The following is a 13448-nucleotide window of genomic DNA, read 5'->3' as shown; positions in this document are numbered from 1 at the left end:
TTTAAAAGAAACTTTGTTTTCTAAGTAATTTTTGCTGGTAATTCTATTAAATAGCCTTTTTGCATAGAAAACCAGCATACACTGTAAAGCAACTTGCATGCTGCTGGTACGAAAGAAACACAAAAAAGCATTGAAGCAGAAAGATACCTCCCACCAAGGGTCTCTTCTGGATGTGGGACTACAACTCCCAACATCTCTGAACCTGGTTGGGGTTGATGGGCACTGCATCACGCATCATGCCCATTGACAGTGATGCCTACATCACTGGGCTCACAGACAAATTCCTGTTCGCACATATTCTTTTTAAAGCTGCCTGTTCACCTTTATTCTATTAGAGTGATTTTTTTCCAAGAATATGTAAAGATAAAAATGTGTCAGTTTGGAAGAGGGAACAGTTTCTTCTTTCTCATAATCCTGCTTTTGACTCCTGCTCTCACCTGTTAGGATCACTGTATTTTGTCAGCATCCTTTCTTCTAAGGCCCATATTGGAATCTCTTTGAGTCCAGCCACATCATTCATAAATCACCCAGAAGAGTCACTGCTGACTAATTGAATTGATATAGGTATTCCCTCCTCAATGCTCAGAGATTGAAGCACACATTGTCTTCAAAGCATCTCCCACACAGCTCACAGCAAGGGCAATACCATATGGCTGATTCTGATCTTATGTGGCTCTATATAGCCCTTTATTTAGATCTGCACCATACAGTAAGAACAACATAAGTTTTGGGGGCAGGAAACGGAAATCATGTCTTCTATGAAGCAGTGGAATTTTTACTATACGGAGTGGCTTATTTTCAAAAGGGGATGCCATTTTAGATATAGGCAGCCTTTTAGACTTGGAAAGTTTTCTGTATTTCCTACTGTCTTCTCAGTATTGTTTCCCCGCCCCCTCTTCTTTTAACATATAATGTGCCATTTTAAATAGCTACACTGCTGTAGAAGACACAGACACATACAATTGGATTATTAAAAGTATAATAGTTCACAAGCTGTCTGAGAGCACATTTCTTTCTCAAGCTATCAAGATGTTACTAAAGTAGATGAAAAGAGAACAAAATCATTTTTCATATCAAAAATGGCAAAGCTTAAGCGATTAAAAGCAGAACATACATTTTTTTCATGCAAGAAATACATGATTTCTATATGTCACTCAAGACAAATGGCAGTATTTCAGCCCTCCACTCCTGCTGTTATTATTTCTGGGTGCTATGTAGAATGTGGTGGTGCATATATCGTAGACTGTAAGTAAGATGGAGCATGAATCAGCATGAATTTCCAGCAGATACCCTTCCAATCTGCTTCCCACTTGTCCAAACCAAAGGGCTTCATACTGCTTTCTTATGATGCTCAAGTGTTGACCTAGGTAAATCTCCAAAGCAAGTTGATTTCATAATTGAATACAAGCTATCAAGAATGCCTCCCTAGTTGCGTCTGTTGTCTGAATGCAACATATGAAATAATCAAGAACTCTACCCTCTTGTTTTCAAGAATGATATGCTATCTTCTCCCTTGTGGGCACCTTTTATCATATGTGGTGGAAATGTAAGGTGGTAAAAGAATTTTGGGAAATGATATATAATGAGTTGGGAAAAATGTTTAAAATAATTTTTTCCTAAAAAACCTGAAGCATTTCTTTTAGGAATTCTAGGTGCCGAAATCCCAATGGAGCAGAAAAGACTATTTATGTATGCGAATATGGCTGTGTGGATGTTGTTGGCCCAGAGATGGAAAGAAGATAAAGTCCCTACCAGAGAAAAATGGCAGATCAAATTGATGGATTATGCTGAAATGGCTAAAATGACCGGAAGAATCAGAAATCAGAAAGACCAAAATTTTAATAAGGAATTGGGAAAATTTATAATTTATCTTAAAAACCATTGTAAACAGTTAAAATCGTTAGTAGAATTAGAATAACACTTGTTGTTTAATGGTGAATTTTGGACACAATGGAGAAGTAAATGATTTGGATTATCAAAGATGATGCAGGGGGAAATGATTAACAATAGGACACACAAAGGGGAAGAGGGAAGTCCAGGAGATTCTTTGGAATCTTGTTTTTATGTTGTATGTTGGATATGTGATTGTAAAATTGTAATTTGAAAAACCAAATAAATAATATATTTTTTTTAAAGGTAACTTCTGCCTTGTGTCTTCTAGCCCACACAAATTATGCCAGAAAGGGGGAACAGGAACATTATGCAACACACTTTTCATTTTATTTTTGTTGAAAACATACCGTGTACCCATAGTGTAGGAAAGCTATCTTCAAATCAGCTAATTTTGAACAACCTGCCCCATGGGGAGGATTGAGTAAACAGTCCAAGTAAATTTCTTGCACACTATCAAAGTATTTGTACAGCGGTACCTTGGTTTTTGAACGCCTCAAAAGATGAACATGCCATGCGGCTTCCGCTGAGTGCAGGATTCTGAGGCCTAGGTGTCGGCTATTGAGGTTTGGGTTTTCGAACATTTCAGAACTCAAATGCTCTTCCGGAATGGATTACGTTCAAAAACCAAGGTACCACTTTATTTGTATTTAAGAGCCTATAACATTACTGAGGAACAGCCTCACTATTTTAAGTTTTAAATCAACCCCTTGCATTTTTTAAGACTGGCATTGTCCTCTGCCTGTCAATATAAAGCTTGTTCACACGCATTCTACATACCTGGTGCAGAATCCATTTTCAGCTCTACCTCCAATGGGTATAGCTATACTCTGCCTTGGGAATTCCTGCCGGATGACAGCTGGCGGGCTCCAACATGAAATGGTGCGGCAATTAATGCTATGTTTGAAGCTTAGCAACATGTACTTTTGAAGAGGGAGCATATCAGAAACTGGCTGGGTAATATCAGGAATCAAGTCCCAAAAAACAACAGAACTTGCTTTGGCAGTGTCTGTCTCTGTAGCTGAGCAGATGCTGAATGTACTGCTGTCTGGAACTTGTAAGTACTAGGAATGAAACAAGGAAGGGAGTACATAGCTATTTAATGCAAGTCTTCAGTTTCTGCAGAATTTGTAATGGGCACAATTCAGAATATATTCATGTTAAGGTTACATTAAATCTCCAAACATCTTGCCTGTGTCCACTTTTCTTTGGTATGGTACAATGCTTTTTTCTGCCTGTCATTTAATACACTTCAGAACAGTCTGCCTGTCATTTAATACACTAATGAAAGATGTATTTCCCAGATAATCCAGGGCAATAGTACTCAAAGAACTGTGAAGCATCTCTAAAGAGCTGTGAACAATTGCAATATAGGATGTGCATTTTTCTCCCTGATAGACCTATGCAGGGCTGCGCCAAGATATTCTGCTACCTAAAGTGGATCAGCAAATGCTGCCTCTTGCTCCCATTCTCCTCCCTGCTCCCAGTGGACTGTCCTACTAGCTTCACACACATAACTGCTGCTTCTGGTTTTTATACTCACGCTTGCAAACTACCATGAACTTCACATTACTTGCTTTTTAGATTTCTGAAATTACAGCATTTTACAATTGCAGTAGCATCTGTTTGTGAGTATCATCTGATTAGTTTATTTTATACATGCATTTCTTGTACGTATACATGAAACACCACTGCTCCCTTATAACCTGCCCAGACTCCTCATGGTGCCTCAGCTCTCTGTGATATGGCCTGCGGCAACTTGTGAGAGGACATTCTCAATAGCGGCATCGCTTTCAGGTGCAGTTCAAAACAATGTGAATGGAGTTTCGCCGTCAGGTAGAAACATAGCTACTCACCTGAGCATTTGGTTAAAGTGGTGCCCCTCTCTTGGCTACGTTGTAGTACAAAAAGTTAACAACAACTACAACAGCAGCAGCAGCAGCAACATATTTTGATGTTACATTTTGTATTCAAATGAAATGTTGCCTTACTGAATTTTTATGTTGTTCCTGGTTCTGGGATTGGGTGAACAATGAAGACTGGATTATAAAATAATTTAAATAAATATAGTTATTATTCATTTTTGCTATTATCAGCAAGCACAGTTGATTTAAGTCCCTGGCAGTACACTGCCTACTCAAAAGTAAGACCCAGTGAATTCAATGAAGCTTATTCCCAGTGCTTATAAAGCAGATACACCTTTTCTATATGGGAATTCCTAGAACTGTTTCAATAGCTATGATGGATTATGCTGCCTCTGTTTCAACAGCAGCCTTCAGCTTCTGAACATTTGGGGACAAAGCAGAATCAATTCTACAGAGTATCAAGATCCACAACTATGCAGAGATCACAAGTTAATTACCATGGTCAACTGTATTGTGGCATCTATGTTCTCAATTAAAACAATTAAAAACGAGTGACTTTTATTAAGTCTTGATCCAGTGTTTTCCTTTCAATAAGAAGTTTAGCCTTTATATAAATAGTAATTTATACCTACTGTAGAAGCTAAAACAAAAAATACAGTGTTGATATTTTACCTCCTCTCTTAGTTGAGACTTCATAATAGATAGCTGTGGCTTATAGTATATTTGGTATGGAGTGTTATTGATGATGATGCTCCTGTCTTCAATCTGCAGGATCTGAATACCACGTTGAACAATAGAAGAAATGCAGAACTGACACAGCTGCAGGATAATATCAGGAACAGAACATTAGTAGGTAAAGGACAAATATTTTCCAACAATGTAAGAACGGCTAAATAAATATTTCATTTTGATGCTCAAAAATATAGGAACCCTATTATGTACACCACCTTAAGCACTTTTTAAAGGAAGAAAATCATTAGCAAATCACTGTTTGCTGCCACTTTATCCCTCAGATAAAGAATTTAAACCATGCATTAGGATGGTACGAGCTGCTTGGCAGTGGAACAAACTATCCTGGAAGGTGGCAGGCTCCCACCTTCTGTAGCAGAGACTGGATGGTTACCTTTCAGGAATGCGGTAAAAGTAGATTTTTGTCATTGGCAGGCAGCTGAACTACATCACCGATGGGTTGGGATCCACTAGTGGGTTGTAACAAGAGCACTACTACCATGCAAATATACGGTAAAGGATTCAGAAATGGGTCCCCAAATGTTAAAAGTGGGTCCTGGGTCCAAAAAGACACCTGAATGACATAATTCTGACGTTCCTTTTGCAATCACTCTGTCCAGGGGAAGGCAGCTAAGGTTATTCTACCTTTTTAAACAAATCCATATGAACAGACCATTCCCAATTACAGTTTTCTTTTGGGTATGCTTGATCAGTTCATCCTGTAAATGTTCTCCTTAGTTTACCATATTTCTGAATGAGATAATATTTTCCCCCATTCAACATTAGGAAATAATCTCTTAAATATTTCTAACCTTTTGGTGTCCTGGAAAGGCTCCAAGTCTTATCTCAGCTTCAACAAATCCTTCCTCATCCAGTGTCACCACCTCCTCGTTGTCTCCATCCTTCCACTTGGGTGATGTCATATTGTGGACCAGCTTGACTGCTGCTGACTTGTGCACAGTGTTAGTGTTCGCCCAGTATATGCCAATTTGAAAAGCTTCCTAAAAAATAAAAATAAAAAATGGGCCATGTTCAGTACCTCCTGTTTTCAATACTTCCACTCAAGACAAGAGGAAATCGCACACATAAATCTGATCACATTTAAATTCTATATACAGTCATACCGTGGGTTGTGTTTGCCACGGGATACAAACGTGCCGAACCTGGAAGTACTGGAACGGGTTACTTCCAGGTTCGGTGCTTCGCGCATGCGCAGAAGCAGCAAGTCGCAACCCGCACATGTGCAGACGTGGTGCTGCGGGTTGCGAACGCGCCTCCCGCATGGATTGCGTTTGCAACCTGAACGTCCACTGTATTTCCCCCCAGCAACTTACTATTGGATCACCTCATTTGTCTCCTGAGAAATCTCTATGTGGGACAAGAAGCTACAGTTAGAACTGGATATGGAACAACTGATTGGTTCAAAATTGGGAAAGGAGTACGACAAGGCTGTATATTGTCTCCCTGCTTATTTAACTTATATGCAGAATTCATCATGCGAAAGGCTGGACTGGATGAATCCCAAACCGGAATTAAGATTGCCGGAAAAAATATCAACAACCTCAGATATGCTGATGATACTACCCTGATGGCAGAAAGTGAGGAGGAATTAAAGAACCTTTTAATGAGGGTGAAAGAGGAGAGCGCTAAATATGGTCTGAAGCTCAACATCAAAAAAACTAAGATCATGGCCACTGGTCCCATCACCTCCTGGCAAATAGAAGGGGAAGAAATGGAGGCAGTGAGAGATTTCACTTTCTTGGGTTCCATGATCACTGCAGATGGTGACAGCAGTCACGAAATTAGAAGACGCCTGCTTCTTGGGAGAAAAGCAATGACAAACCTAGACAACATCTTAAAAAGCAAAGACATCACCTTGCCGACAAAGGTCCGTATAGTTAAAGCTATGGTTTTCCCAGTAGTAATGTATGGAAGTGAGAGCTGGACCATAAAGAAGGCTGATCGCCGAAGAATTGATGCTTTTGAATTATGGTGCTGGAGGAGACTCTTGAGAGTCCCATGGACTGCAGGAAGATCAAACCTATCCATTCTCAAAGAAATCAGCCCTGAGTGCTCACTAGAAGGACAGATCCTGAAGTTGAGGCTCCAGTACTTTGGCCACCTCATGAGAAGAGAAGACTCCCTAGAAAAGACCCTGATGTTGGGAAAGATGGAGGGCACAAGGAGAAGGGGACGACAGAGGATGAGATGGTTGGACAGTGTTCTCGAAGCTACTAACATGAGTTTGGCCAAACTGCGGGAGGCAGTGAAGGATAGGCGTGCCTGGCGTGCTCTGGTCCATGGGGTCACAAAGAGTCGGACACGACTGAACGACTGAACAACAACAACAACAACTTACTATTTGCTTGTGCGATATCAAGCAGTGTTGCCAAATGTGTATGCTGAACTGCATTTCATCACAAGATTTCATGGTCCTATTTCATATTCCTATTCCATATCCCTAAGCCACAGTTTGTCTATATATTCAGTGAGTGGTGCAGCAGTAATGTGGTAGAACAATTGTGTTACCAAAGTACCCAGTCTAGCTGGCGCCCTAAGCATGACCTTTAACTCCTTTAGGTTCACGCTATAGGTGACTGCACAGAGGATGCACTCTTGCAAGCACAACAGAGAAAGCAAACCCTGACATACATTTGGTACGCTCATTCACAGAAGACAAACTTTTTCCCACTGTTGGGGAGCAGCAAGCACTTCTGATGTTTGCAAATGACCTACTCTGCACCTGAACTACCGGTAGTTTTCAACAGCTATCACAAACATGCACTTCTATTTGGCCATTAATTAGCCCTGGTCATAACAAAAGCAATTAACACTGTCCCTACTAATAAATAGATATCTGCATAACTTCAGTTTTTGCATACAGAACTCTCCTGGCACCCTGCAGGTTTGCACTTGTACTCAAGGCAAAGAACAGTCTGGATGCAAGCATTCTATTCATACACACCCTAAAAAAACACAGGGGGAGGCCCAAACTTGGCCTCAGTGCATTTAGTTATCAGGTCCTAGTTGACACCGGAGGCTGTTTGTAGGAGAGAGGGACTTAAGCCACTCATCCATCATGCTACCTTAAGTGCCAAACTGGCTAAATGAATAAGCCAAGGCTGAGGTTAAAGGTAAAGGGACTCCTGACCATTAGGTCTAGTTGCGGACGACTCTGGGGTTGCGGCACTCATCTCGCTTTATTGGCTGGAGCCGGCGTACAGCTTCTGGGTCATGTGGCCACCATGACTAAGCCGCTTCTGGCGAACCAGAGCAGCACACGGAATCGCTGTTTACCTTCCTGCCGGAGCGGTACCTATTTATCTACTTGCACTTTGACATGCTTTCGAACTGCTAGGTTGGCAGTTGTTGCATTTCGTATATTCAAGGTAGTACAGTATAAAACTCAATCTGTACATGAATTGCCCATCTTGAGGCCCTGTGGTCAAATGGTTCATAGAAAAAAAATTAAGACACTGAAATAATCCACAGTAGATGGCTGCCATTTATTGTTGTAAACTGGGAAATGGGTAAGCTGCTTCAAAGGGTCTTGGTGCAGTTTATTTAGGGGCTCCAAATGCAATGACCATATTTTCCGTTTCCTGATTAAAGACTCCCTTTACAATTCTTCATAGCTTAAAAAGTGGTAGCTACTCTCATTTCTCACAGCAATGATGTGTTGACTATGATCCAAGGAGGAATTTGCAGCATTCACTGCTTGCCCCACATTAGGAACAAAACAACTGACCAGATGTACCCAGACTCCATGTGGGGAAGAAGCCTGCCACTGTTTGCATGTTTGTCTATCTTTGCATGTACTGACAAATAAAAAACATGTTGTGCAGGATGTGTTGCGGGCCTTGCAACCTTTGATCTGTCCCTGTACACAAATGAAAAGAGAATGGTTAAAATAAAACAATGCATATTGTTTTGAATAGTATGCCTGCCTGAAAGTTTGGAGGTATCATTGTTTTCCCAGAAGGTATCTGCAGGACAATCTTCTCGCCTTCAAACAGCCAAAGATCCCACTTGGAGTGATTGATCAGCAGAGCCCATGGCAGGAGTTCTATCAGCAGCGTTTTCACACATGGCTTCCACACTGACAGTTTCACTCGCATTGGGCTATCCCACTGAGTGAGCTGTTCGCTGCTTTTCCAAGTAACGTATCAAAGGAGAGATAAAAGAAAATGGTTAATTCATTGGTAAGATTTGCAGTTTATCATCCTAGCCATTCATAAAGCTTTTGTTACACTGTAGTGCCTCCTGATAACAGATATGATTCTGAAATACAAAGAGATTCTGCCAGGGAAAATCTGTCCCTGATTTAGGCTGGTTTTCTTCTTTGATTGAAATAGGCTTTTATTCAAGGATCAAAAAGCAAGTCACATTTTGAAATAATTGAATTAAAAGTAGTCTCAGGACAACACCTGGCATTCAGTCTCCTTGGCAGTTTCTTAGTCCTACAAATACGATAGCAAATTATTCCCTGAAAATATGATTCTGATTTTTAAAAATATTTTCAATATGTTGCAATATGAAAAGCCACTCTCTGCTTTGGAATTTGCTTAAGCTAAGGAGCTAAAAAAATAAGATGTGTCTTTTCTATCCAGGAGGCAGGTGGAGCTGATATACCTAGAAAAGTTATTGATAAATGCTGAAAATATGATGCTCTTCCAATGAAATAAAAGTTGTTTTAGGATCCTACCATTTGCAAATGTATTTATTTCATTGCAAGTAGTGCAACTCCAAAGGAAAATAGTAAGACACCAGTACCTGACAAAATCTTTCTTAGTATAAGGCCACACAGACTGGGGGGAGCTGCAGCATCCATAGAAATCGGCAAGTATTTCATTTGCAGTGCCTCCTGCATTTGATTTGGTGGCAATCTGCTTAATGAGTGCTGTTGAGATGGGGACTGCACATTCAGAAGGATCATCTTCTTCCCTGCCATGAGAATAAAGCAGAGATGTAATGCATTGCATTGGTTAATCAGAGAAACTGAGTATGTGCTCTACACCAGACTTCAGGCTTGTGGGATTATTATTTTAAAAATAGGCATGTGGACTCACCATCAGAAGCCAGCTGCAGACAGTGGCAGAGGTGGTGGTAGACACAATTGTAATTTATTTAGCCTATTTGCTTACTAATCTTTATATGCCACTGTAAGGTTCTCAGTTAGTTGTTCATGAGTAAGCAGCCAGGACTCCGCTGTTTCCTTTAAAGATTTTATTGTGCAAACGATGTACAGCGCAGAGCTAAAAAGTTCATGTCTGTATCAAGTGGTGTCAGAATCCGGAAATGGCCCCTTCCGGTTCTGACCCCAACAAAAGAGTTTCGGAATATGAAAACCCTGCCTTCCATCCTCCCTTTTCACCCCACGATGTCTTTGGGGTGATGGAAATTGCGTTCCCCCTGTATCGCCCTCGGGACTGTGGGAGTGCTGGGTCTCTCTTGCATCCCCAGAGCCTCTACTCCCTTTCCCCTGTGAACTCTCCCCTTCCTCACTGGATGTCTCGCCGCTCCTTTCGCTACCAGAGGAGGAGCTGCTGGCAAGGTGGGACTGGGGCTCTCTGTAGCATCCGGAGAGCCCTTCCCCCACCTTGTGCTGCATCAGGGACAGTTCCCTGACAGCCACTTAATAAAAAAGCTCTCTAAATGGTATACGTAAAATAATATTTGTAAGAAAAATTCAGGAAAGGAGCACACCTGAGCACATGCTCAGCCTAAGAACTGGCTTTCAGCACCACGGTGGAGCTCACAGTCCATTTACACACAAAAATCAGTCTTGAGTCTACACTGCAAAATGGCATTTCCATTACCCACCAGAGAAACGGGTGGTTTTAGTAAACTTTTGTTCCGACACTAAACTCATCCTGCAGCCCAGCATGCTTAGGTGTAATTACTATACCTGGCTTGGAAGGTGAGGTGATGGGTTAAATCAGGTTCTATATTTTGCAATGGTTTTTCTTGCCCTTTCCCAGGAATAATTTGCATTTCATTTAGTCCCAGGCTCCTTTTCTCCAGATGTATGATGATGGGATCCGGAAGATGGCTCCTCATGATAAAAAGAGGGCTGAAAACAATCTACAAAATCAAAGCAGTAGAACAGTTTCAGCTTTTTAACTGTGGATCCAGCATTCCAGCTATAACAGACTGTCACTAAATCTCTGCTGTGGGTCAGTTTGACCTTAATTTGTTTCAGAACATGTGAGGTCATATTAATTTGGGCAATGGGGAATGTACTCACAATTCGTTGTTGTACTTGAGAATTGGCCTCTAATGTCAAAACCATGCACCATACATAAATAATGGAATTGTTTGATGATGGCACCTGCAGACAAGAAAAAAGATAGGTATTGCCTGAGGTTACGGTAGCCTTGTGGAGCTAAATATTTTGTATCATCTGAAATACCAATACATTGCAAGTCAAAAAGAAGACCAGTTTTCAAAGAAAAACAATCTCTCTTTTTTGCACATTGTTTTAGATAGGGCTAAACTACACATGAAACCATTTGCATACTTAGCAATTTTACATTTTTATGTAAATAAACAGGAAGCTGCCCAAGTTTTGATAAGAACCTAGATGGCAGTTATGGGGGGGGGGGGGCTTTTACCCCATGGCTTCAACTGTGGTTCCATTCTGAATCAGGGGTTCTACACCCACCTATTGACACCAGGAGTAAAGTTCCTATTGGCATCAATGAGAGTTTTCCCCAATGCAAATTCCCAGTGGGTGGGTGGGTAGGTCCAATATGGACTGTAGCAGGAGACAAAGGGTTAATCCTACTCCACCCACCTGATTCTGAAAACAAGCACACTTTCTAGCAGATGGGTTTAAGGGTGATTAGTATCCTTATGCTCATCCAAAATTCACATTCATAATAAGAGAATTATTATCTTGGAAAACACATTAGTTTTTTTGGTTTTTTTTGAAAATTACAAACTTCTGATTTGCAAACCATTTGTTTGTGTACCTGGATGACTGTACTATATTCAGTGTCTTTAGACTCGAGAGAGACATCTCTTGACCAGTCTTCATCTCCTTTAGCCTTCACACTCAGCTCTGTTAGTTCATGGTTTTCTAGGACATACGATGGCAGCTTCTGCTTGGGTGCAAGGCAGTCAAAATGTTCCTTTACAACTGCTTGTCCATCCTGCCCAGTGTAATGCTGAACAACTTTCATTTCAATGCTATCAGAGAGGTAACTACACACAATCTGTCTTCCAGAAATAATTATCTAAATCAGGAACAATGAGACACAAACACTAATAAATATTTTATATGAATTGATTTTTACAATAAAGTTTAAGTTGAAAAATGTCTATTTTATGGATGTTCACATGGAGATAAAGAGACATACTGGTAATACTATTTCAGCTATAACAATTTTGGTTCACCAAATCATGTTTTCACGTTACATTTGAACCAGTATATTGCTGAACTGCTGCTGGCACAAATTCACAAATGTAACCATCTAGACAATAAAGTTTTAATGAAAAAGTATCATCAGTAAAGTATTATTTTGACCAGATACCAATAATTTAATATTAAACTAAATACTAAATTCAATTGCATCGTCACAGTGAATGCTTTCAATTTAAGCAATTTTGGAGATACAAGAAGTATCAATTAAGACTGTGTGATGTTAAGTGCCCTAAGAACTCTGATGGAACTTTACAAGACTGAGGCCACCAGTTGTTTAATGTCCTGCAGGACACTCCCATACTCAGAAGTAAGCCCAACCAAGTTAAATGGGGGCTGCTTCCAGGAAAGTGTGTATAGGATTTTAGATTTAGGAATAAAACCATCACCACCGATTTTGCATTGTAGCAAAATAAATGCAATTTTTTTATCTTTATGCCATTATCAGTATAAAGTTCAACCCTGAGAAATGTTTATATTAAATATCTGAATCAGCCTGTCTATGGCCCACTCTAGATGGAATGGTGGCTCCCCAAACAAAATAGTTTCCATGTGAAGAGCCAGACTTGTAAAAGCATCCCATTTCCTTCTTCTCCCCTCAGTGTTAAACATGCATAACAAAGCGGCTTCTGGCAAACCAGAGCAGCGCACGGAAACGCTGGCGAACCAGAGCAGCACACGGAATCACTGTTTACCTTCCCGCCAGAGCGGTCCCTATTTATCTACTTGCACTTTGACGTGCTTTCGAACTGCTAGGTAGGCAGGACCTGGGACCGAGCAATGGGAGCTCACCCCGTCGCGGGAATTCGAACCACCGACCTTTTGATCAGCAAGCCCTAGGCTCAGTGGTTTAACCCACAGCGCCACCCACGTCCCACAGGGGAGCCTGGTTTGCATTAATTACTGTTTGCACTGGTGCATATGCATCATGAAACCAGGCATAATGTGGGGAAGGAATAGAGGGGGGAAAGCACTAAGGCTAACTGCCAACTAGAAAATGAAGATTTCCAAGACCCAGCATTATGTCTGCACTGGCCTAAAATACTGATGAAATGAACTTGCCACTAACTGAAAGGATTCCTAATATCTAACATAGGCATTACTTTTCAAATACTTTCATTTGGCTCATTCTGAGCCAATAACCAATCCATAAGCAAGTTTGTACTCCCCCTGCTCTGCTCTCTGTACCCAGCAACCAAGGCCAACACAGTCCCGTAGCCAGGCCTGAACCCAGATCAGAATGGATCTAAGTAATACTTACTTCAAGTTAGTGGCATCCTCTTGGACAACTTAATGTTTGTTGGGGAAAAAATTCCTGAGCAAAATGTACATGCATAAGAACACTCACTTGTTTTTGTACTCCATTGAGCTGCTGGACCTTGATAATAAGTGATGCAGTCCTTCCCTTGTACTGAATAGTCCTGATAAATGTTCCTGCATTATCTACACTGAATGGCTCAGACCACCGCCAGTTTCCCCAACCTTCAATACAGATATGTAGCAGCTGAAAAAGATAAAAAATAATAATAACTAACCAAAAG

General features: G+C 40.7%; 1 protein-coding gene across 5 annotated transcripts in view; it reads right to left on the bottom strand.

Moving 5' to 3' along the window:
• VPS13B (vacuolar protein sorting 13 homolog B) overlaps positions 1 to 13448 on the bottom strand; it is a 360398-nt gene that overhangs the window by 25492 nt on the left and 321458 nt on the right. For 4 of the 5 annotated variants that reach the window (XR_004427068.1, XM_033155647.1, XM_033155648.1 and 1 more), the window contains exons 44-52: positions 13256 to 13411; positions 11459 to 11722; positions 10732 to 10815; positions 10393 to 10568; positions 9258 to 9428; positions 8432 to 8633; positions 5297 to 5485; positions 4428 to 4574; positions 2671 to 2954 (exon numbers count right to left, since the gene is read on the bottom strand). Coding sequence is in view for 4 of the 5 variants with exons in the window: in XM_033155647.1 (XP_033011538.1) it covers positions 2671 to 2954; positions 4428 to 4574; positions 5297 to 5485; positions 8432 to 8633; positions 9258 to 9428; positions 10393 to 10568; positions 10732 to 10815; positions 11459 to 11722; positions 13256 to 13411 (1673 nt within the window). In the remaining variant the exon portion in view is untranslated. The remainder of the gene's footprint in view (positions 1 to 2670; positions 2955 to 4427; positions 4575 to 5296; positions 5486 to 8431; positions 8634 to 9257; positions 9429 to 10392; positions 10569 to 10731; positions 10816 to 11458; positions 11723 to 13255; positions 13412 to 13448) is intronic. The other variant, XM_033155646.1, reaches the window with a different exon arrangement.

The sequence above is a fragment of the Lacerta agilis genome, chromosome 7, assembly GCF_009819535.1.
Source record: "Lacerta agilis isolate rLacAgi1 chromosome 7, rLacAgi1.pri, whole genome shotgun sequence".
Lineage (NCBI taxonomy): Eukaryota > Metazoa > Chordata > Lepidosauria > Squamata > Lacertidae > Lacerta > Lacerta agilis.
This window is presented reverse-complemented; position numbering and strand designations above follow the sequence as displayed.